The sequence below is a fragment of the Myotis nattereri genome, assembly GCF_964212035.1.
Source record: "Myotis nattereri genome assembly, chromosome: 11".
Classification (NCBI taxonomy): Eukaryota; Metazoa; Chordata; class Mammalia; order Chiroptera; family Vespertilionidae; genus Myotis; species Myotis nattereri.
The window spans coordinates 70,573,688-70,595,037 of record NC_138086.1 but is presented as its reverse complement, the minus strand read 5'-3'; the positions used below and the strand labels follow the sequence as shown (position 1 = coordinate 70,595,037).

The following is a 21,350-nucleotide window of genomic DNA, read 5'->3' as shown; positions in this document are numbered from 1 at the left end:
TTCTGATTCTGCCCCCAACCTTGCCCCCTTCTTCCAAAGCATCTGGGCAAGATTTAGTGTTGAGATGGGAGCCACAAGAAGCTAAGCTTCTTACCAGCAATCCCAGACCCTAGTCCTGGCATAAAAGACCATAGAAGCCACACCTGCCTTCGAACCCCTCCTCCCTCTGCCACTTACTGGGTGTGGGACCTCACCCTTTCTGAGCCTCCATTCTTCATAAGCTAAATTAGACAGCACCTCCAGATGCATGTATTAAATACAATTATAAATACAAAGGACCCACAGGATCTTGCACAGTACAAGCATTCAATACAAGCTTTTTATGAGCATTACCCTGACACTTTCACGGACACATCAGCACATACTCAACCAAACGAAGGCATGGAGTTTGGGAGCCTCATTCTCATGAATCTGGGGGGAGATGGTATGTCAAGGAAACAAGAGCTGTATGTTGTATTCAGAGATACCAAGTACCACGGCAGATTCTAACCCTCTCACTTATGTCAGCAGCAATGAAGTTGTTCTGAGCCCAGCTGGGAGCTGTCCTGGTCAACAGCCATAGCCTGCTGGGCAAAATGCCCCCTCGCTGCCCCGGGGCCTTCCGGGAAGAGGCCACTTGTGGGTGGGGCCAGCACTCACTCCCTTCCCCAGATTTGGCGCTCCCTGGTGTCCGGCTATGACATGGCTGCAGCGAGTTTTGTGGGTGCCCACACGGAGCAATTCTGACCGGGGATGCCCTGCGGCTGCTCTCTGCAGCCCTGAGAATACAGACGCTGGGAAGCTTGGGGAAAGGTGGGAAGAAAGAGCCTGTCTTTTAAGAGACTTTTCTGGACCACTCGGTGGAAGCTAAATGGCAAAAGAGCCCCTGCTGGCCAACTTTGGTTAGTGCAACTCCTTCCCCTTTGGGAAGGGGGGGCTGTTTCTGAGTGACTGTCTTGACTTGACGTCTTTGAAAGGTGCTTGGTAACGCATGCTGGGAGGAGACTGCCTCTGTTGAGCAGTAGACAGGTCGGGAATGTGTACAGGACACAGAGAAGAAAGAACTTTGCCTTTCATCCAGCCCAAAGCCTTATGTGCTGGGCTCGTCAGGGGCTGTGGGAGGACAGGGATTATTTCGGATCCCAACCCAAGCCATGAAGAAGAAGACACTCTTGGAGCTTGTATGGATGCTGCACTGAGAAGGTTTGATTTCTGTGGCCACGAGAAGCCTTGGGCTTTCAGGGAAGAGAGTTACTCCATCAGAGGACTCATCTGAGGGTTCGTCTGACACCTTTCCCCACCAGAACACAAATCAAAAGCCACAGCTGAGCCCTTCCCCCTGGAGAAGACACACCAGGTTTCTGTCCCAGCTCTGGGACCTCCACAAGCTCCCTTATCTCTCCACCCTCAGCTTTCTCCTCGGTCAAATGCAGATAACCAGACCATCCTCAGAAGAGTATTGTGGGGATTAGAGACAGGTAGCCAGCCGCTCAGCAATGTTAGACACACATCGCAATCCTGAGGTTTGTGGGGACCTATACACAGTGGACTCAGGCGCAAGGGAAGATGCTACTGTGAAGCTCAGTGAGATGGACCAGCATCCAGACCCCACCCAGACCGCTCATGCCAGAGCTGACAACACTGGGGAAAGGCTGAATGTCCCACTGTGACCTGGGCTGAGGCATCTCGCCTGCCGATTCTGAAAGCTTTCCAAACCCTTATGCATCGTTGGTGAGAACATATGTTTGCACGAGAACTTGTACATGAACATTTACTGCAGCATTATCGTAAGAGCCAAAGGGTAGAAACAACCCGAATGTCTACCAACTGATGAATGGATAAACAAATGAGGTATGCCCATTCAACAGAACATTATTCAGTCACAAAAAGGAATGAAGTACTGATATCTGCTACAACATAGATAAATTTTGAAAACGTGGTGCTAAGTGAAAGAAGCCAATCGCAAAAGGACAAATATCATATGATTCTATTTATATGAAATATACAGAAGAGGCAAATTCATAGAGACGGTAGCTCACTGGGTGCCAGGGCTTGAGAATGGGGAATGTCTATTAATGGGCACAGAGCTTATTTTGGGAGTAATAAAATGCTTTAGAATTCAACAGTGGTGATGGCTGCACAACTCTGCAAAGCCACTGAGTTTTATGGTATGCAAATTAAATCACAGAACAAACAATAAAGTCGTTACCAAAAATAAAATCAAAGACCGCTTAGCCTGCCAGCTGGAGTGTGCTCTGGCTGTGGGCAAACCGATGAGATGGGCAGCGCGGGGAGTGAAGCTCTTATGAGCCTCACCTGTAAGTCAGATTAACCAGCTTCCTCCCCTCAGTCCCGCCTGGTCCTGAAGGGGCCACAGCAGCCACAGACTGGTTCCGAATACCCCTGACATTAAAGCGCTGCTGAGGACCTGGGGCGACTTGCCAGGGCAGCGGGGTGCTTACCTCTGAGCAGGCACCACACAGGAAGTATTACATCAGCGGTTCTCAACCTGTGGGTCGCGACCCCTTTGGGGGTCAAACGACCCTTTCACAGGGGTCGCCTTAGACCATCGGAAAGCACATATATAATTACATATTGTTTTTGTGATTAATCACTATGCTTTAATTATGTTCAATTTTGTAACAATGAAAATACATCCTGCATATCAGATATTTACATGACGATTCATAACAGTCGCAAAATTACAGTTATGAAGTAGCAACGGAAATAACTTTATGGTTGGGGGTCACCACCACATGAGGAACTGTATTAAAGGGTCGCGGCATTAGGAAGGTTGAGAACCACTGTATTACCTAGTTCTCCTTTTCCCCCATTGACCTCTCCCCAGCCTTGGTCTTAAGACTTACAAGAATCATGTTTTCAAAGCAAAAATTAGGACTGGTAATTACGGTTTGTACTCAGAGGAATGGTAGGACACACCATTGTAAGTAGGGACTGTCTCCAAATATCTGATCATATGGCTCCAGGTTCCCAGGATGCACTCATCTCCTTTTTCCCCCTCTAAAGCAGTGGTTCTCAACCTTCTGGCCCTTTAAATACAGTTCCTCATGTTGTGACCCAACCATAAAATTATTTTTGTTGCTATGTCATAACTGTAATGTTGCTACTGTAATGAATCGTAATGTAAATATCTGCTATGCAGGATGGTCTTAGGCGACGCCTGTGAAAGGGTCATTCGACCACCAAAGGGGTCGCTACCCACAGGTTGAGGACCGCTGTGGAGTTTCCTAAGAACTTAGCTTCTCTTGGGAGTCACAAGCAACCATTTTTCATACAACACAGATCTCTTGGTGCAAAGCGTTTAATCAGAGCTGTACTTCTTCAGATTGAGAGCTTATCTAAAGCACCGTTCAGGTTGAATGGGGTGCCTGCCCCCTTTCCCACTGCAGGGCACTGCATGCAGACGTAGAAAACACCGGTCAGGCCTGTTTCTTTGAAGCCGGTTTGGAGTTTTGGCAGGAAGTTCGGTGTGGCAAAAACGTTACTCTTTACTCCTCCAACACACACCTGACCACCGTCCCCCAGAGCAGTGGATTTCACAGAGGTGGCACAGGGCATTCAGGAAGAGCTGCCTGTGTGATCTGAAATAGCTGTATCTGGTAGCTTCCACTGAGAGGGGCGCTAACCCTGCAGGGCCCCTTTATCTAATTCGGGGATGGGGCCCAAGAGAAGTCAGGACTCCTCTTATAGCTGGGGCACTTCTTCTGGAAGGTCCTGCAAGGTTTTCTCGCACCGGCGTCCACCATCCTCCACCTCTGCCACCCAGGACCAAGCCACTGCCATCTCGTGTTCAGATTAATCCAATAGCTGCCTAATTGGTCTCTCTATTTCCACCCCTGTTCCCTGCCTCCCTGAAGTCTACTCTCAAGTCAGCAATCAGAGAGATGCTTTTACTTTTATTTCTTTAAATTGATTAATTGAATTTTTAGAGAGAAACATCGATTAGCTGTCCCATGTATCGTATGCACTCATTGGTTTATTCTTGTTTGTGCCCTGATTGGGGATTGAACCTTCAACCTTGGTATGTCGGGATGATGTCCTAACCAACTGAGTGAGCTACTTGGCCAGGGCCCAGAGAGATGCTTTTGAAACATAAATCAAATTATGCCACTCCTCTTCTCAAAACCCTGCAATAACTCCCCACCACACTCAGAGTAAAAGTCAAAGTCCTTACAACAGCTCCCAAGGCCCTACGTGATGACCACACATCCCCACCCCCAGGTACTCACCCACTTCCCCTGCCTGGAGTCGTCTTCTCCGGTCCATAGGCTCATCCCTCTGTTCCTCCTACTGATTCTCAGCTCCTCCTTGCCTTGGACTCTCTGCTGGAAGGTTCGTCCCCGTTACCTGCATGGCTCTCTCCCCACTTCCACTGCTTCCCTCTCAAGTTAACGGGGGCCTTCCCTGACCACCCTCGTTACCATGGCCATCCCCACCCTCCATCACCCTGACCCTGTTCACTTTTCTCAATAGCATTTACCACCATTAACACACACACACACACACACACACACACACACACACACACACACACACACAATCTGTCTATTATCCCTGTAGAAATAAATAAGGAACAACCATATGAAAAAAGCAAAGACTTACTTATTCATAGTTTACTATAGCCAGGGAGTCAGCCACTGTCACTTGCATTTTAGCAGAGGCTCAGAGGTGAGAAGAGGAATGGAAAAGCTTTATTGTGGAAAAAGGAAGGCTTTCGGTGTGCCTGGATTGGAGGCTGGTGGCACGGGGAAGCCTTTGGTGGGGTAAGTAGGAAGAGGGTACCCTGTGTGATTGGTTATGGGTGCATATTTAGCTTTCACTGGTCAATCCTAAGTTGGAAGCAGACACAAAAATTAGGGAAGCTCTTAATTATATTAATTAAGTTCTGGCCCCTTGGGGCTGGTTGTTACAGAAGTGATGCTCAGCTTCCTGGAATGGGGGTTGGTCTCCTGGACAGGTTGCTGCAGGTTGTAGATCAGAGTTCTATTTCTAGATATGGTCTGGCCCTTGTCTATTTGTATCTTCAATGTCTCATCTCTCATTAGGATGCAAACACTAAGAACGTTGTTTTATTTACTGCTGGATCCCCAGAGCCTAGAACCATGCCTGGAACTAGTAGGCACTTGGTAACTGCTGTTGATTATCGTGATGTTTGTCTGGATCTGGTTAGAAAAGCTGTGACCGCTACATGACCTGAGTAGAAAACCAACTACACCCATGCTTATTTCTATCCGATTCTACAAATGTCTGCTGAGTACTTGCTACATACCCAGGAGGCTCTGTACTGGGTTGTGGTTATTCACTCCAGTGTACACAGGACAAGTACTGGAGGAAAATGGGTTAAAGATCAGAATTTTGAATGCTTTAGTCTTTGCTCCAAGTTTCTCTTCTCTCCCACTTTGAACTCATCTCTACCTTTAAGATCCTTCTCTAAGGTCCCAGGGCTCCCATCATATGTTCAGAGTCTGGCCCAGCACTCACTGCCTGTGAAACTCATTTAGTTCTTTTGTCAGTCAGCCTGTTCTCCTCTCAGTTGGATTATTCCCTCAGAAGAGGAGCCGCATCTTGCCCCAATACGGGTGACACATAGGAGGGTCTCAGTGATCCGAGTCTTCCCCCAAATTCTCCCACCTCTGTGTGACCTTGTCCCTGAGCTCCAGCTCAAATGTTTCACTGACCTCAGGACCCATCTTCCCTGCTTCCAAGCTGCCATCTGGAGGTGTATAAACAGGATGCTAGCCTGATAACCCAAGGCTGGGCCCCCCGTGGGCATCTCAACTATTTTCTGACAACGGCTACCCATTACGTTTGTAGACATATTTAAATGGTTCTGAATTATCTGTTCTTTCAGAAAGGAGATTCCAGGTTTTGGTTAATTTACCTTTCAGATAGAACACTCAAAGAACCAAGAAATAAATAAGCCAGAATGGACCTGGAAATAGAACCTTTGAGTGAGCAGGCTGCACTCAGCCATCGCAGACAGAATGTAAGCTCTTCAAGGGCAGGGGCCTGGGCTGCAGCATTTACTTATGAGTCTACACCTGCTGCACAGTAGATGCTCCATAAATAGTTATTGAACGAATGGGAGGAATAAACATGCACATGAACTCTGAAATGAGAAATACCAACTTTTAATAGCAGTCATTTTCTATTATATCCACTCATTTTGTTGCTTTAATTTTCTCAGCCATCACAAAACACATTTCATAAAAAGGCATATGATAGAACTACAGATGTGAACGGGGGCTCTGAGGAGCGAGGGTGTCACTGCCCAGTTTCTGTTACTGAGCCACACGTGCTTTTAACACAGACAGAGATGTGTCCCTGGTCTCCGCCTCCTATTGAGCACAGGAAAAGTTCAAACTCGAGAATTCACCACATGGTTTTAAATCCCTCAACAATTAGGGATCCCTCTAATTGTGGTCTAATCCCTGAACGTCTTTGCCCTAATTTCATAATGACTCCAAATCAGACAGGTCAAAATTAGCTATAATAAATTCATTTGTGAATTTATTATTCACAAAGGCCTTGGGAAAGAAATGGAGGAAATATTTCACAAGATCTGCAATGATCCCTGGCTTCATTTCATTCAGATCACTTTTTAAAATATATATATATATTTTATTGATTTCAGAGAGAAAGGGAGAGGGAGAGAAAGACAGTAACATCAACGATGAGAGACAACCATTGATCAGCTGCCTTCCACACGCCCCCCACTGGGGGTCGAGTCTACAACCCAGGCATATGCCTCTGACTGGAATCAAACCAGGGACCCTTCCGTCCACAGGCCCGATGCTCTATTCACTGAGCCCAACCAGCCAGGGCCAAATCACTTTTATTTTCCCCAAACCTGGTCAATGTTAGAAACCAATGGCCTCAACCCTGGACCTCAGACTTCTGATTTCCACTAATTAAGTAGCCAAATGGGCAAAAGAAAAGGCAGGGTTCCTCTTGGCCAGGGGTCCTCAAACTACGGCCCGCGGGCCACATGCAAATACAAATATTGTATTTGTTCCTGTTTTGTTTTTTTACTTCAAAATAAGATATGTGCAGTGTGCATAGGAATTTGTTCATAGTTTTTTTTTTAAACTATAGTCCGGCCCTTCAACGGTCTGAGGGACAGTGAACTGGCCCCCTGTTTAAAAAGTCTGAGGACCCCTGCTCTTGGCCAAAGCTCCGGGTGCTCCCCTGACCCCACGTCTGGAGTTCCTCGGGGTTCACATCTTGGGGCAGGGAAGACAGGAAGCTCTTCCTGCCTGTCACCAGGGAAGAAAGTGAGGTGTCCAAGCAGCCCCCAGCCTCTGGGAAGTCCCTCCTTCTCGGAGCTTAAATCTCTTCTCCTGGCCGAGAAGCACAATTCCCTCCAGCCTTGTCATCGCTGAAGAAAGGAGAACAGCTGCTCACCGCCCTCCTTCTAATCATCCTTAATGGGCTCATAAACAGTTATTAGGTCCCCCTTCAGCCTTCTCCGAGCCTCATTCTATTTGCATTGAGGCTGAGAGCTTCTGAGGAAGGCGTTTTACGCAGGGCTCCACAGACTTTCAGAGTCTTAAATGGGTAATCGGCCACTTCACCCACTTTAACCTCCACAAATGAACAGCTCTGCCTTCTTTTGCAAAATTTAAACCTATTCAAGGGAGTTTCCTGGCAACCAGCCCTTATTAATTAATCATTGCCTGTGCTAGGCCAGGTCAGGGCATTTTTTGAAATGTTTCTTTTTCTTGAGAAGTCACACTGGCATGCAGGCACACAATAAACCAGCGGCTGCACCCTCTGAGGTTCTGCATTTGCAGGATGAATCTCGAGTGCCCCCTACCGGCCACTGTGGGGAGTCCTCAAAACTGGGCAGGGGCTGGTGCTCTGACAGCCTCTCGCCTGGTCCTATCTTGTGGGTATTGGACTGATGCCTCTGCCACTGCGGAACAGGACATGGAGGTAAAACAGACTGCTCAGTCTCCACGAGGCACATGCTGAAAAGATCCATTTCCTACCCCATCGTGGTCTGGTTTATTTTCAGGTCACTGCTCACCCCAGCTGCAGGGTTAGAGCGTCCCACTGTGCCCCCAATCGACTCCTGGCTCCCTCAATCTCAGGAGGCAGGAGAGGAGCAGGGTAGGGAGGTTGCAAGGTTCATGTGGGTTTTTGTTTTTGTTTTTTGGGGGTTTTTTTTTGGGGGGGGTGGGTTGGCTTTAAGAAAAAAAGTGACTTCATTTCACGAAAAATTTTAATCTGGATGGCTAAAATTAAAAGGACGGACAACACCAAGTGTTGACAAGGAAGGAGGGCAACCAGAACTCTCAGTCGTTGCTGGTGGAAGTATAGAGTGGAGACACCAACTTTGGAATTCTCGGCAGATTCCAGCAATGGTTCGAGCATGTCCACGCCTAGGAACATATTCCCAAGAAACATGTTCGTGCTCACATGAGCAAGTTCACAGGACGAGTCTACAACAGTGAAAAACTTACAGCAGCCTTCGCAACAGTGAGCAGAACTGGACTGATGACCTACAGTACGACATGGATGAATCTCACAGACATGCTATACTCAGCATACGAAGCCAGGCAGGAAAGGGCACATCTGTGTAATTCCATTCATATGAAACTCAAATAAACAAAGCTAATCTATGATGACAAAGGCCTTCCTGACTCTGGGAGGAGTCTGTTATCGGGCTGAAGACCTCAGGTCTGGGCACTTTATTTAATATAAGTTGTACCTCAATAAAAAATAAAAGTAGGTGTTTACTGTTTTCTTCTTCCCAGAAGAATAACCCACTACTTACTCACCCATTTCTTTTTCACTGCATGGCTTCTTTTGAAAAAGATTTAAGGCAGTGGTTCTCAGCCTTCCTCATGCCGCGACCCTTTCATACAGGTCCTCATGTTGTGGTGACCCCCAACCATAAAATTATTTTCGTTGCTACTTCATAACTGTAATTTTGCTACTGTTATGAAACGTAATGTAAAAATCTGATATGCAGGATGTATTTTCATTGTTACAAATTGAACATAATTAAAGCATAGTGATTCATCACAAAAACAATATGTAATTATGTATGTGTTTTCCGATGGTCTTAGGCGGCCCCTGTGAAAGGTTCGTTCGACCCCCAAAGGGGTCGCGACCCACAAGTTGAGAACCGCTGACTTAAGGTGACTTACAAAGGTGGATGGTGTTGAACTGCATTTATAAATGAAGAATTCTGGGTAATGCTAAAAGGAAGGCAGGAAAATAAGATGAAGTCAGAAGTGTGGGTAGTCCTCAGCTTTACTATCAGAAAGTTCTGCGCTCTTCCTAGGGACGGACTGAATGGGGCTGCCTAGCAATCAATGGGAAGAAGAAACAGTAAGTCCATGTCCAAAAGTCAGCAGCCCAGCTGGTTAGAGGCACAGAGACCTGGGACCACTTTCTCCTGTGCCGTCTCAGAAAAAGGCAACTAGGCCATCAAACCCTGTTGTGCTGTTTTAAACATCCCCTTTGGGACCCTGGGTCTCCGCGTCCCTTCAGGCCATAGTTTCCCTCCCGTGGCACCTCGTAGGCTCCCGGAGAATTTAGGGGGAGGCAGCGTCCCTCAGAGCGTCGAGGTCCCCCTCTTGCTCTTCTGTGGGACCAGCAACCACACGCTACTTACTTTCCTGGGGGAGGTTTGGGGGAAGCTCTGCTCTTGAGGGCGGGGTCTCTGTTCTTCGGGGTGCCCGGCTTGCCATCGTGGTTTCTGGAACCTGGGCCTGCATCCGCAGCCTGTGCTTGGCCGCTCAGCCCATCTCCTTCCTCGCCCGCGCTCCCTGGTGGCCCCGTCCCTCCCGCGGAGACAGCGCTGCTCGCAGCTCCCTGGCGGCTGGACTCTTTCCAATTTGACATTTGCATTAAGGAACCTTTCCACTTTCTGGCTCCAGTTTTTGAGTTGAATTCGTATTTTGCACCAGTCACTGGGGGTGGAAAGACAATGACCATGTAAACAAATGACTCTGTCCTCCCCATCTCCACCCTGTCTAGCCCCGGCCCCGGAGCGGAGGAAGGATGCCAGAAGGGGAGAATCTGAGCATCGCCGGGTGGAAAGCAGGCTTGTGAACGGAGCAATCAGTCCTCACCAGCTGCCCTTTCCGCGGCTGCTGTGCGGCTCCGACCACACCACCACACCGGTAGCAAATACTATGCCTCCGGGGACAGGAAGGTTCCGGGGAGCCTCAGGCCGTCTCAGTTGCAAGCTGAGAAGGAGGCCACACAAACCTGGACTCCATGGGAGCTTCGGACAAATGAGCTTCACTTTCTAATGGGGTTGCCCATCTCATTCTGGTTTGTTTTTAAAAGACCCCTGAATGCCTGCTCTTAAAAGGCATTCCCCAGGGGAGGAGGAGAAGACGTTGACTGGTATTTATGTTAGGGGAGCAGAGGTTTGTGGACACAGACACACCAATATGGCCCCCGTGGTGATGAAGCAGGGGAGCCATTTTTATCGTGTCGGGAGCCAGCAGACGCTAATTGACGTGTCTGCTCACAGGTGTCCGGTTGGCTCACTTCTTCCTGCTTCCTGCTTCACACACGCAAATGCAGAGCGAAGGCCCTGGTTCCCCCGGCCTTTCCCTCGGAGCTGCAGGCGAGCCCCTGCTCCTGCCATCTCCATGCAGCGCGAGTGGCCTCTCCGCTGAGGATCCACCAGCACTTAGGCTAATGTGGGCACATTATGGTAACAAGTACCTAATAATAGAGGGAAATTTAATTCCAGCAGCAGCGGCAGCAGCCTGTCCTGGAGAGGAGCCATCCTCCTTCCGAGGACGACCGGGCCCTTTGCATGTGAGCGTGGCAGGGAGCCAACACACTTGCCTCCTGGATTTGGTTTCCTTCCCTGTATTCATGTCTATAATTGAGCCTTTGTAAGTGGAAGGATGTGTGTAAAGCAGCTAAATTTGGAGCTGATTTCATGGGGGTGAGGAGAGCTCTGGAGGCCAGCTTTACCTCTGTTTATCTTGCCAACCAAGAAGAAATTCTTGGCCCCGATCTAGGAAAAAAAAAGAAGCCATCCTTCCCATTTCTCCGTATCTCTCACTACCAAATAGGATGGTGTTGGAAGCCTCAGAAAGGATCAGGGATGGAGGCTCAATCCCAATGAGCAGGGGGGAAAAAATGTGGGTTCTTGGATTCACCAGTTCCTTGACTTGGTTTGTGATTTAGAAAGGGAGGCTGGACTGTGGCAAGGTCCTTGAGTCGGAGCCGGGAGGTGGACACCCTCTGAGGCCTCACACAGGGTCACGTGTCTGCAAGCAGCTCAGCTCCGAGCTGGTCTCACTTGGGACTGCAGCCTCGAAGGGCCAGCGCTGCAGAGCTGACCAAACGGATCAAAACGGAGTTAAGGGCGTGAAATTGGACAAGGTTCTACCAGCCTGGAATATGCAAAACACTCTAGTGGGTGGGACGGCCACTTCGTTACCTGGGTCTGTGGCTTCACCATCAAAGACCGTGCTCAGCTGGATTGTTTCCTAAGGAGAGAAGAGAGACAGCTTCCAGCACAACCTCACACAGTTTCAAGCACAACCCTCTTCCCAGGCAAGGCCATGCATCCTCACAGCCTCAGGTTCTTACCCAGGGCCTTCTGGGCGCTTATTTACTCAATGGGCACTGTGCTAGATGCTGGGGACACAGCAGTGAACAGGCAGGAGAGGTTACTGCCCGCACAGAGCTTGCGATCCAGGGGAAGCCACTGACATGCAGGCACTACCATACCGAGTGATAAGGGCTCTATGAGGCGGGGATAGAGGAAGCTATGGGGGTGCAGGTGGGTGTGGGAGGAGGACATTTAACCCAGACTCGGGGGTAGGAAAGCATCCCGAGTAAAAGGTATCTAAGCTGCATAGAAGAAAGAGCAGAAATGCCACAAACACCGGCTAGGATCTGCATTGCCTCAGCCCACCGTCGGGCAGACGCGGAAGGCAGGCACAGATGAGCACCCATGTGCTGCCACCCTGGGCTCTGGCTGTGTCCCTTAGGTCAGTGCAGCGTTGCATCAGAGCTTGGCCTGCCTTACCTCCGCCCTGTGCTTCATATCCTTTTCTCCCCCTGATCCGTACCCTGTGCCACCCTCTCGGACAGCGGTTCTCAACCTGTGGGTCGCGACCCCTTTGGCGGTCGAACGACCCTTTCACAGGGGTCGCCTAAGACCATCCTGCATATCAGATATTTTCATGATGATTCATCACAGTAGCAACATTACAGTGATGAAGTAGCAACGACAATAATTTTAGCAACATGAGGAACTGTATTTAAAGGGCCAGAAGGTTGAGAACCACTGCTGTAGGACCTGACCTCCGACCCCATTGAAGCACCCTCTTCCCTCACATGATGTCCTCCAAGGGGCCATTCTTTGGCATGCTGATGAGGACTGCGTTCGGAGTTTAGTGGGCCCTCCAACCCCAGTATTTATCACTGAAGCCACCACCTCCTCAGCACTGAAGAGAGAGGAAATGGAGACTGGATGGGTTTCATCGATTTGATCAGCTCAGCAGCCCCGCTTTTTATGGTCATGGAGATTTGTTTATTTAATTGATTAATTTAATATTACATAAGTCTGAGGCAGTCTCCGGATGAAGGGTACTTGCCTTAGACAATAAGACCTGGAAGCAAGAGATCACTTCTTGTTTGTATAAAGACCGACCCAGATAAATACTTCGCTGATGAGCCTGAAGCAAAATTCCAGGGCACTGAATTGTCCTCCTGGCTGTGCTCATCATTCCCCAAAGTTATGGGTCTGGGATCATAACAAAGTCTTATTATTAGAGGTTGGGGGAGGTGTGTGTTGGGGGGGTGTCTTCTTCAAGTGTCATCACTCAGTAAAGGAAAAACAAGGCTTACGATAGGGGGGAGTGATGTTCCAGCTATCACACCTGGCATTTGTGTGACTTAACAGTTTCCAAAATATCTCCCCACCTGTTCTCTCAGGGCAGGCATCCTCACTCCCACTTCACAAATGAGGAACCTAAAGCTTAAAGAGGCGAGGGAGCCCTGGCCAGTGTGGCTCAATTGGTTGGGCATCGTCCCATGCACCAAAAGGTTCGATTTCTGATTAGGGCACATGCCAGGGTTGTGGCTCAATCCCCGTGGAGGGTGTACGGGAGGCAGCTGATCAATGTTCCACTCTCACATAGATGTTTCTCTCCCTCTCCCTTCTTTTCTCTCCAAAACAAAATCAATAAAAAAATATTTTTTTAAAAAGGAGGCTGAGGGAGTCTGCAAGATCATATGTCTAAGTGGGCAGAGCCAATCCTAGACCCAAGAACTGCACTTTATCCATTTTTCCTCAAGGGTATGGAAGGGCACAGGAAAGAAATCCTATTGAAGGCGAAAGCTTAAATTCTGGTCTTTAAGCTCCTCTCCCCCAACTCACTCTCCTGGAGAGCTGGTGTAGATAATAAACACCCTATTCAATATTTATGAAATCCAGTTCTTCTGCGAATATATCAGCAGACACGTTCAGTGGAGGGAACTAATTCTACCAGGAGCACGGTACACGGCAATCTGTTCCAGTGGCCAAATCCAAGCATCTCCCTGAATGATAAACACCCCCCTGAGGCTGTGGCAGGGCCTGCCTGGGCGGGGGACGGGAGCCCCCCACAACCTTCCACCCAAGCCAGGTGCCCTGGGGCCAGCCAAGCTTACCACCACAACTTCCCTTTTTGTTTTCTTCATTTCTGCAGGGAATAGAACAGACAGAAGTTAAGCTTTTTGGACACTAAATTGACCTTAAAATTCTACCTCCACATGGGATTTCTCTTAAACAGGCTTTGGAATCAGAATGGCAGACACGGCAAAAAATTTTCTCTGTAGACATGTTTGCTGATGGCTTTCCATCTCCTCAGAAACACACACACACACACACACGCACACACACACACACAATACATAGAATTAAAAAACAAAACAAAAAACTTTTTTTGCTCTTTTTCCAGCTTATTATTATTATTGGACCTAGGAAATTAGTTTTTAAATGGAATTTAGTTTTAAATAAGTTATAGGTAAGAAAGAAAAAGAGAGTTGATATATTTGTTCATAATGTGGGGATTCCTTGTATCCATTCCCTGTGCCCTTTTAAAAAAGGAACTAGGGTGGGAAACCATTTGTGAAAATCTCATTTATGTAAATCATCCCATGTGATATGATTAATAACCATTATAATTAAATTTCTAATCCTGCTTAGATGTGCCGTGTGCATGTCAAACACACATACCTATGATTGGAGTGATTAAAACAATCATTTTTAAAAACACATTTTCCAATTTTTTTGTCCTGTCTCTCCCCATGGCCTGGGTTCTCCTTGAGGCAACAACTTTTGGGACCAGGTGGCGACATCTCCTTAGCTTAGAGTTGGTCAGATCAACTTTGCTCAACTCACCAACATCCCTGAAATCATTCCGTTCTCCCGGCCCGTATGACTGCACCAGCCCCCCTTTTAACTAGCCTGACCTAAATAACTTGGGAAATAATAAAATCCATGACAATCTCAGAATAAAGTATCATTTGTGCTTTAAAAAGAGGCATTTGTCCAATACAGAGCATTAGCTGTCCTCAGGAGGGGTCAGCAGAGGGTAGATACCGTCTGTATTTAACCCACAGAGAATTCTTCGATCCTGTCCCACCCAGTGGGAATGGACCTCTAGGTGCTTGGGTTGAGCTGATTAGAAGTGACTCTGGGTAGGGAATAGGCAGGGCCAAAATGAGTGACTCGAGTGGGCCAACAGCACCTTACTTTTCTCTAGCTACCCTGACCTCAGTTTCATTCCACCCATGGATGATGAGGCTAAAACCCACCAAGACAGATTACATCCTGATTCTATGCCAAGTCAGAGCCCTTTCATGTACTACGACAGAACCGGCAAAAATGATGATGATGATGATGATGATGATAATAATAATAATAATAACAGCAACAAAGGGAATAGGCACCGTACATACCTCCTTTCTTCATCCTATGGGGGAGAAAGGGAATGGATAAGAATTAACCTGAGAGCATTCTGTACTCGTACACTCACAACATGTTGTCCTTTGGGCAACTGTGTTCCCTGGGATTCAGGAGTGGATTGAAAGGTGCCAGGGTTGGGGACTAAATTGAAGGCTGGGCTCCCACCCCTGCTCCAAACAGAGCAGCTCCATCACTATTGGTTTGGGACTCAGGAGGTTCTGAGAGTTTGATAAGTTTGAAAATTATTGCTTTATAGAACTTCAGGGAAAATATCTTCTCTGACAACTGGATGAGGCTTAACAACCCCAATCAGACTGACCGGCAATTCTTCCTGCCCCATTTTCCTCCCCAGTAGCTAGCTGAGCAGACGGCTTAGCTCCCAGCGGGACGGTTCAAGGGCTGGCAGCTAAACTGTGGTTTCTGGTAACATAACAAGCTGGCCTTGGACTCTAAGACCCTTTCCCTGATAACCTTGGATTCTCTGATTTTATTCTATTTTGCTATTGAACGAATGTTGGCTGCCACGTCGTATAACTAATTTCCAGAGAGAGCAGGTCTGAGTCTGAATTACTAACGAGGTTTTTTTTTTAAGTCAACCATGTTGAAAATGACTAATATTTAGAATGTAACTTAAAGCAAACAGGTACAAGGTGCATACTGAACTTTTAACCATAAATTGCTTGTGAGCTGCAGCAATCTGGATAACTGACTTGCTTTAAGAACTTCTGCTCAAATCCCACTACCATCCTTACAAGTTTAAGCATCACTTTTTGGAGCCAATTTATTTTTTTCCTCAAATCGATTTGTGAGTAGAGTCCAAACAAAAATGCCTTTTAAATTTCAGCAGAGGCTAAAGGATTTCTTACCTTGAAGTCAAGGTTGCCAATAGCAACTTCCCCAATAAATATGGCAGAAATGCAAAGCACATCTTTATGCTAATGCCTTATAATTTTATTCTGAGTCCCTCGTCCATAGATTTTAGATTATTTGACAGTACTAGTTAGTCTTCAAAATACCTTTAAATGGCACATGAGTCTTATCACCGCTTCCTTTTGCCAGTGAGAAATTCTAAAACTCAAGTTCCAACACCATAAGATTCTTGGGCTTATTGCTAAACTGGGAATTTAGAATCCTGAGCTCAATGAGCCATGAAAAATAATACAACAAGCTTTTAAAAAACAGTGTATCGAAGCATTTATAGCAGGAGCAGTACTAAGTGCTTTCTTTGCATTTGCTCATTTAATTGTTTAGTTTTCAAAAAAGGACACAGCTGTCACTTGCCCAAAGCCATGTACCTAGAAAATGGTAGAGCTAAGATTTGAACCCAGGCCTTATCTAACGCCAAAGCCCATTCTAATTGTAAGAGCTTCTGAAACTCAAGGAACTGTATCTGGGGGAAGCTTATAACAATCTAGTGATCTCTTCTCTTCACTCTCATCCCTCACTTGGCCAGTAAAAGAGACCCTGCAGGATGTTGCAGTTAGAGTCGTGTTAGTGGAGAGTAGGAGGGAGAGGAAACAGGTCTGTATTTGCAGCCCTAGAGCGTGAGAGATCAGGGCCATGTGTAAAAGAACAATGATTATTTTCCTTATCAGTTTTTGGGTTGATAAGGAAATCAGCTTAATTTCCTTATCAGTTTTTCTAATTCTATTCCATCCTTTAAATATTCTACAAAGATGAGCACAGCATATCTAACACTGCTCACAGTTGGGCTTTCTTTCTGAAGCATGTATCCAGGGCAAGTCACCCAGGGGTTGAAACCCAATTTCTTTGAGAATACATCAAGGACAGGGCAGGTGCCCAGGAAAACCAAAGGAACCGTCTCCTGACCCAGCAGGTGAGGAGGAGGGTACACCGTGACTAAGGGCAGCTAGGATTCTCTCCCCAAGTGTCCTTTTCCTTCCTCTCTACCCTGTAAAGAAATTCTAATTCTCTATCTTTCCTTCGCCTGAAATCACTGGAACCAGTGTCCCAGAGGAAGTTGTGGGAAGGGCCCAGCCCACTGGCTACTTACAGAGGTTTCTTGTGCTTCCCAGTCTTGCAGGGACAGTGCCTGTGGAGGGCTTTGGCCAACTGGACGGTCAGAGCCACCAGGAGAACCAGAAGCAGTATGGAGCCCAGCGCGATGACAAAAGGCACGTACCATGCCGATGGAGAATACACATTTTCCCTCCGGATCTGGTAGGTGATCCTGGGCTTGAAGGACAGAGGAGGAGGGGGAGCGGAGGGTGGTGGCATTCCTGACATCAGCACTCCCCCATGTCGAGTGTTTATTGCACTCTTTGTTCTTGTTCTATAAATGGGACATCTTTGTGTGCATAGTTCTTGTTGCTTCAAACCATCGCCCTATTTATAGTCTTTCCAGAAATCCATTAGATCAAAACACAGAAAATTTAGGGAACTGGAAAGCAGCTCTAAGCCTAATTTTATTCTCTGTCTTTCTTCCCCTTCCCCAAAGCTAAAAATGCCATTGGCTTTTGTCCCTGCCCCAACATGGCATAGCTCAGGGACTCATGGTGCCGTTGTCTCTCACTGGGAAGGCATGAGCCGCGAAAGTTGTTTTTTGAAACACTTTGGTAGGTTTGTTGGTGTTCACCCACTACAAGCTGCCAGGTGAGTGGGCTGATATCACAGCGAAACCTCAAGCTCAGCGCTTGCTTCTCAGAGTGGGAGACAGACCAACAAGTCATGGGGGTTTCAGGAGTGCGGATGCCACAACTGGGTCATGCTGTAAGCCCCAGGAATGTGGCAACTCCTCACGGGGAGCTTACTGGCTCCGACTACAATGGAAAACCCTTAAGGTTACCTTATGCCTCCGTTCACTGGGGTGATCCTGACTCAAGCATCTGGCAAATGAACATTAACCCACTCTTGGTAAGACTCTGAGAGGCAAAATTTGACCATGTGTCATAGGTGATTTTCTAAGGTTTTGACTACCATTCTGTTGGCATACTACACATATGGGGCTGGGAACAGAAGGAAAGGGGACAAAAGAGTCAGCACAAATATAAGTCGGTTCCTCCATAGCGCAGGGGGAGAGGGTCCTGTGTTCAGAGTCCAGATTCTCCCTCTCTTCATCACAGGCTCTCTTTCGGCGCCTGCTTATCTTTCTTCCTAGCATTTGTCACAATCTGTAGTTATTTTACTACATCGCATACCTTTATTAAATTGCATGTATTTGTAATGTCTCCCCCTTTGCAATGGTGGCTCTCAAACTTTAGTGACCGTGAGAATCCCAGAGTTTAAAAACACAGATTGCTGGGCCCCAGCCCCAGAGTCTCTGATCTACTAGGTCTGGGGATTCCAGGTTCCAGCGTGCTTTCCATGAGGTTGTGGTGATGACCATGGTTGGGTGAGGTACAACTCTAATATTCTGGAATGGGCCTGGGAATGTGCATTCCTAGCACATGTCCAGGCGATGCGGATGCTGCTGGTCAGGGACCACACTTGAGAGCAACTGACCCAGATTATAAGTTCCATGACAGCAGAGATCATGTTGGGCTTGTGCAGCTAAATGAATGGCATATCGTAGGTGTTAAGTCAATACTTGTAGATTGAATGAATGAATTTTGATGGAGTGGAGATGGGGAGTAGGGTACAGATTGGTGCATGATATTGCTTTAAAAGAAGTGGAGAAGAGCACCTGGCGGCTACCTGCTCTCTACACAGACTTCATGGCCCTTAAGAGCAAGCAGAGAAGGGCTTGTGAAGATAGCAACTAGCCACATGCCCATGAAAATTGTCTCCTGTGTCACAGCCGGCCGGCACCTGATCTAGCACAAGTTCCTACTCAAGTGTACACCCTTATTTCTCAGGAGAGGAAAAGTTAGTGGCTCTACAAGTCTCAGGCCTCACCCAGATCTCTATTTACCCACAGTGACTACTCCAATTTAGCCCATGGGTGCCATTTCTGGCAACATCCAAACACCTCAACTCTGTTCAGCCAACCCACATATTTCTCCTGGGTCCAAGGGCTCCATTGACATTAATCACAAAGATCTAATTGAGGAGGGCAGGTCCCCAAATCCTTACCTGGGGGGTCGTGGTGACAATCGTGGTTGGGGGAGGAATGACGCTAATACTCAGTGTCACTGTCCCTGTTTCAACCAGGGCCTCAGCTTTCTTCCTGCCGGACAGCAAGTTGTCATCAGTTATATAGACAAGTAGCTTGTAGTCCCAGATCTTGTCAAGCCCACCAGGATAGTCAAAGCGAGTTGCAAGGAGCAGGTGTGTGATGTTGGACCCGGCGTTGGGAGAAAAGGTGAAATGTCTGTTGACATTGCCTAAATGAGACATGAGACAAGGATTTGGGGCAAAGGAAGAAAAGAGAGTGAGAAACAAATGTTTAGAGGAAAACTACATCCAGTCTCTTCCACAAACGTCCATACCTCTGTGTAGGCTACTTCCGATGCACCAGGGTTACAATATTGGCCTTGTTTGTACCAGAAAGTTCATTAGTATAAAGAAACTCTTGCTCACAACCAGTGTGGCTGCAACTGTGGGGATGAGAGCAGAAAAGGACAACAGCACACCTGTCCCCAGAGAATGGCCGCTATCTTGCGGAGCATCAGGCAGAGATTTCCTAATCCTGGTGCAGCCTCTCTAGCCAGTCCTTATCATGCAGCATTTATTTGGTAACCACGTGGAACTTGCACTCAGACTAATATGTGGGCACAAGAGCGTCGAGGGGGCCACATCCCTCGCCATAGGCCAAGTTCACTTCATGCCTTTCGTGGAAGTTGGTGGGCCACACAGAACTGGTGGCCTATGTCCCTGGAGTTCCTCTGAAGGAAGGTGTCTCCTGGCTTTGCAGGGATTGCAGTCCCAGGCCCTCTTGAATCTACCCCATTCCCACCTCCCCCTGCAGTCTGTTAGGGCTCAGGGCTCACAGCTTAGGGAACAGGGCAGGAAGGCTGCCCGCCCAAGCAGCCTTGGCTCATTCCTCCGGTGGCTCCAGACTCATTACCGACTGAAAACCAGTAAATGGAGCAGGAGATGATGCAATTTTTACTCCCTTAGCAGCGAAGTGCTCCATAAAGGCCTGAGGGTTCTCAGTATGTGTTATTTCCATCTTCGGCAACTGCGGTCTCGAGGCTGCCTCTGCCCCTGGGTTTTGTGACACAGCCTGCTCAAGAGGCTCCCTACTGTTCAGAGTTCATGCTCACCAGGGCTCAGCAGGCGGCCAAGATGGGTTTTTGGTCTTTCACTTGGAATTGTTCTGCTTGTTTGGGTTTAAATCTCTGACCCCAGCACTTCATTAGATGAGCTATTTTGGTCTCATTTCCATTGAGGGGTGCTCTTCCCTACCCCTCCTAACCCCCCTCCCCCCGGTATATTTTTAAAGAGAGCAAATGAATGGAGCAGAAGAGAATTCCTAAGGATACATTTAAAATGCATATAATCTATTATTATCCAGAGAGAGGACTGGGATTCCCTGCCCCCACTATAAGCTTGCAGGTTGAGCAGTTGGACTAAAAAAAAAATTAAACTACACTAATAATATTCATGAATCATATGATAGCCTGGGAATTTGGGGGTCACCATCAGTGGCATACACCCTCCATTGGGCCTCTGGGCAGCCTTGTGTGGGAATCTGGGAGGAGTTAGGAGAAGAGAAGGGGAAGGCAAGATGAGGACTGGGAGGCACTGGGACCAGTACGCTCCTTATCCCTGCTTTCCTCATTTACCACCCCACACCCACACACACTGTGCCCAGATCAGCGTGAGAGCACAGGCCCCCCACCCATTCTCCATGACCAGCAGCTAAGGCCTCCAACCCCAGGAGCCAGGCCAGGACCGTCGATGTCAGGTACCGTACCCGGGCCAATGGAGTAACGAAAGGACCTGGGGCTGGAATCACGATCAGTACACATCAGCTTGAAATTTTGAATGTTTGTGCCAACTTTCAGATCCACTGGGATGGCCAGGAAATAAGAGTTTGGGATACAAATCGGCTTTTCATCATTTTCTTCCAGGACGTTAACAGTAACCTGGAACAGCAAGAAGGTGGCCATTGTTAGCAGCTAAAACTTACTGAGTGCTTCCTGTGTGCCACGCACAGGGCTCTGCGTTTTTGTGGTCTAGCTCATTTAACCTTTCCGGAGATAGATGATATGACCATTCCCATTTTACAGATGATGAAACTGAGGCTTAGAGAGGTTAGGTAATTGACCCAAGGCCATTCAGCTGGTGAGTTCCAGAACTGGGGTTTGAATGCAGGCCTGTCCTACTCCAAGTCTTATGCTATTAACTTCTATACTCTGGGTGTGTGCACATGTGCATAATATATGTATACATTCATAGAGCCCCACGTAAATGCACCTGGACACGTGGGGCTCACCCCCAGGTATTGCTGGGTTGTTTTACCAGTAACAAGGATGGGTTTACGGTGAGCCTCTGTACTTCC

At 47.6% G+C, this 21,350-nt stretch overlaps 1 protein-coding gene across 1 annotated transcript in view; it reads right to left on the bottom strand.

Annotated features, from left to right (window-relative positions):
- Positions 1 to 9,621: 9,621 nt before the first annotated feature.
- The window catches only part of CDHR3 (cadherin related family member 3), a gene marked incomplete at both ends in the record, with an annotated part of 54,931 nt that continues 43,202 nt past the window's right edge, over positions 9,622 to 21,350 (bottom strand). Inside the window, 7 exons of the mRNA XM_081102176.1 lie at positions 9,622 to 9,923; positions 11,423 to 11,471; positions 13,645 to 13,676; positions 14,938 to 14,951; positions 16,959 to 17,140; positions 18,977 to 19,227; positions 20,763 to 20,934. Coding sequence (XP_080958302.1) covers positions 9,622 to 9,923; positions 11,423 to 11,471; positions 13,645 to 13,676; positions 14,938 to 14,951; positions 16,959 to 17,140; positions 18,977 to 19,227; positions 20,763 to 20,934 — 1,002 coding nt within the window. The remainder of the gene's footprint in view (positions 9,924 to 11,422; positions 11,472 to 13,644; positions 13,677 to 14,937; positions 14,952 to 16,958; positions 17,141 to 18,976; positions 19,228 to 20,762; positions 20,935 to 21,350) is intronic.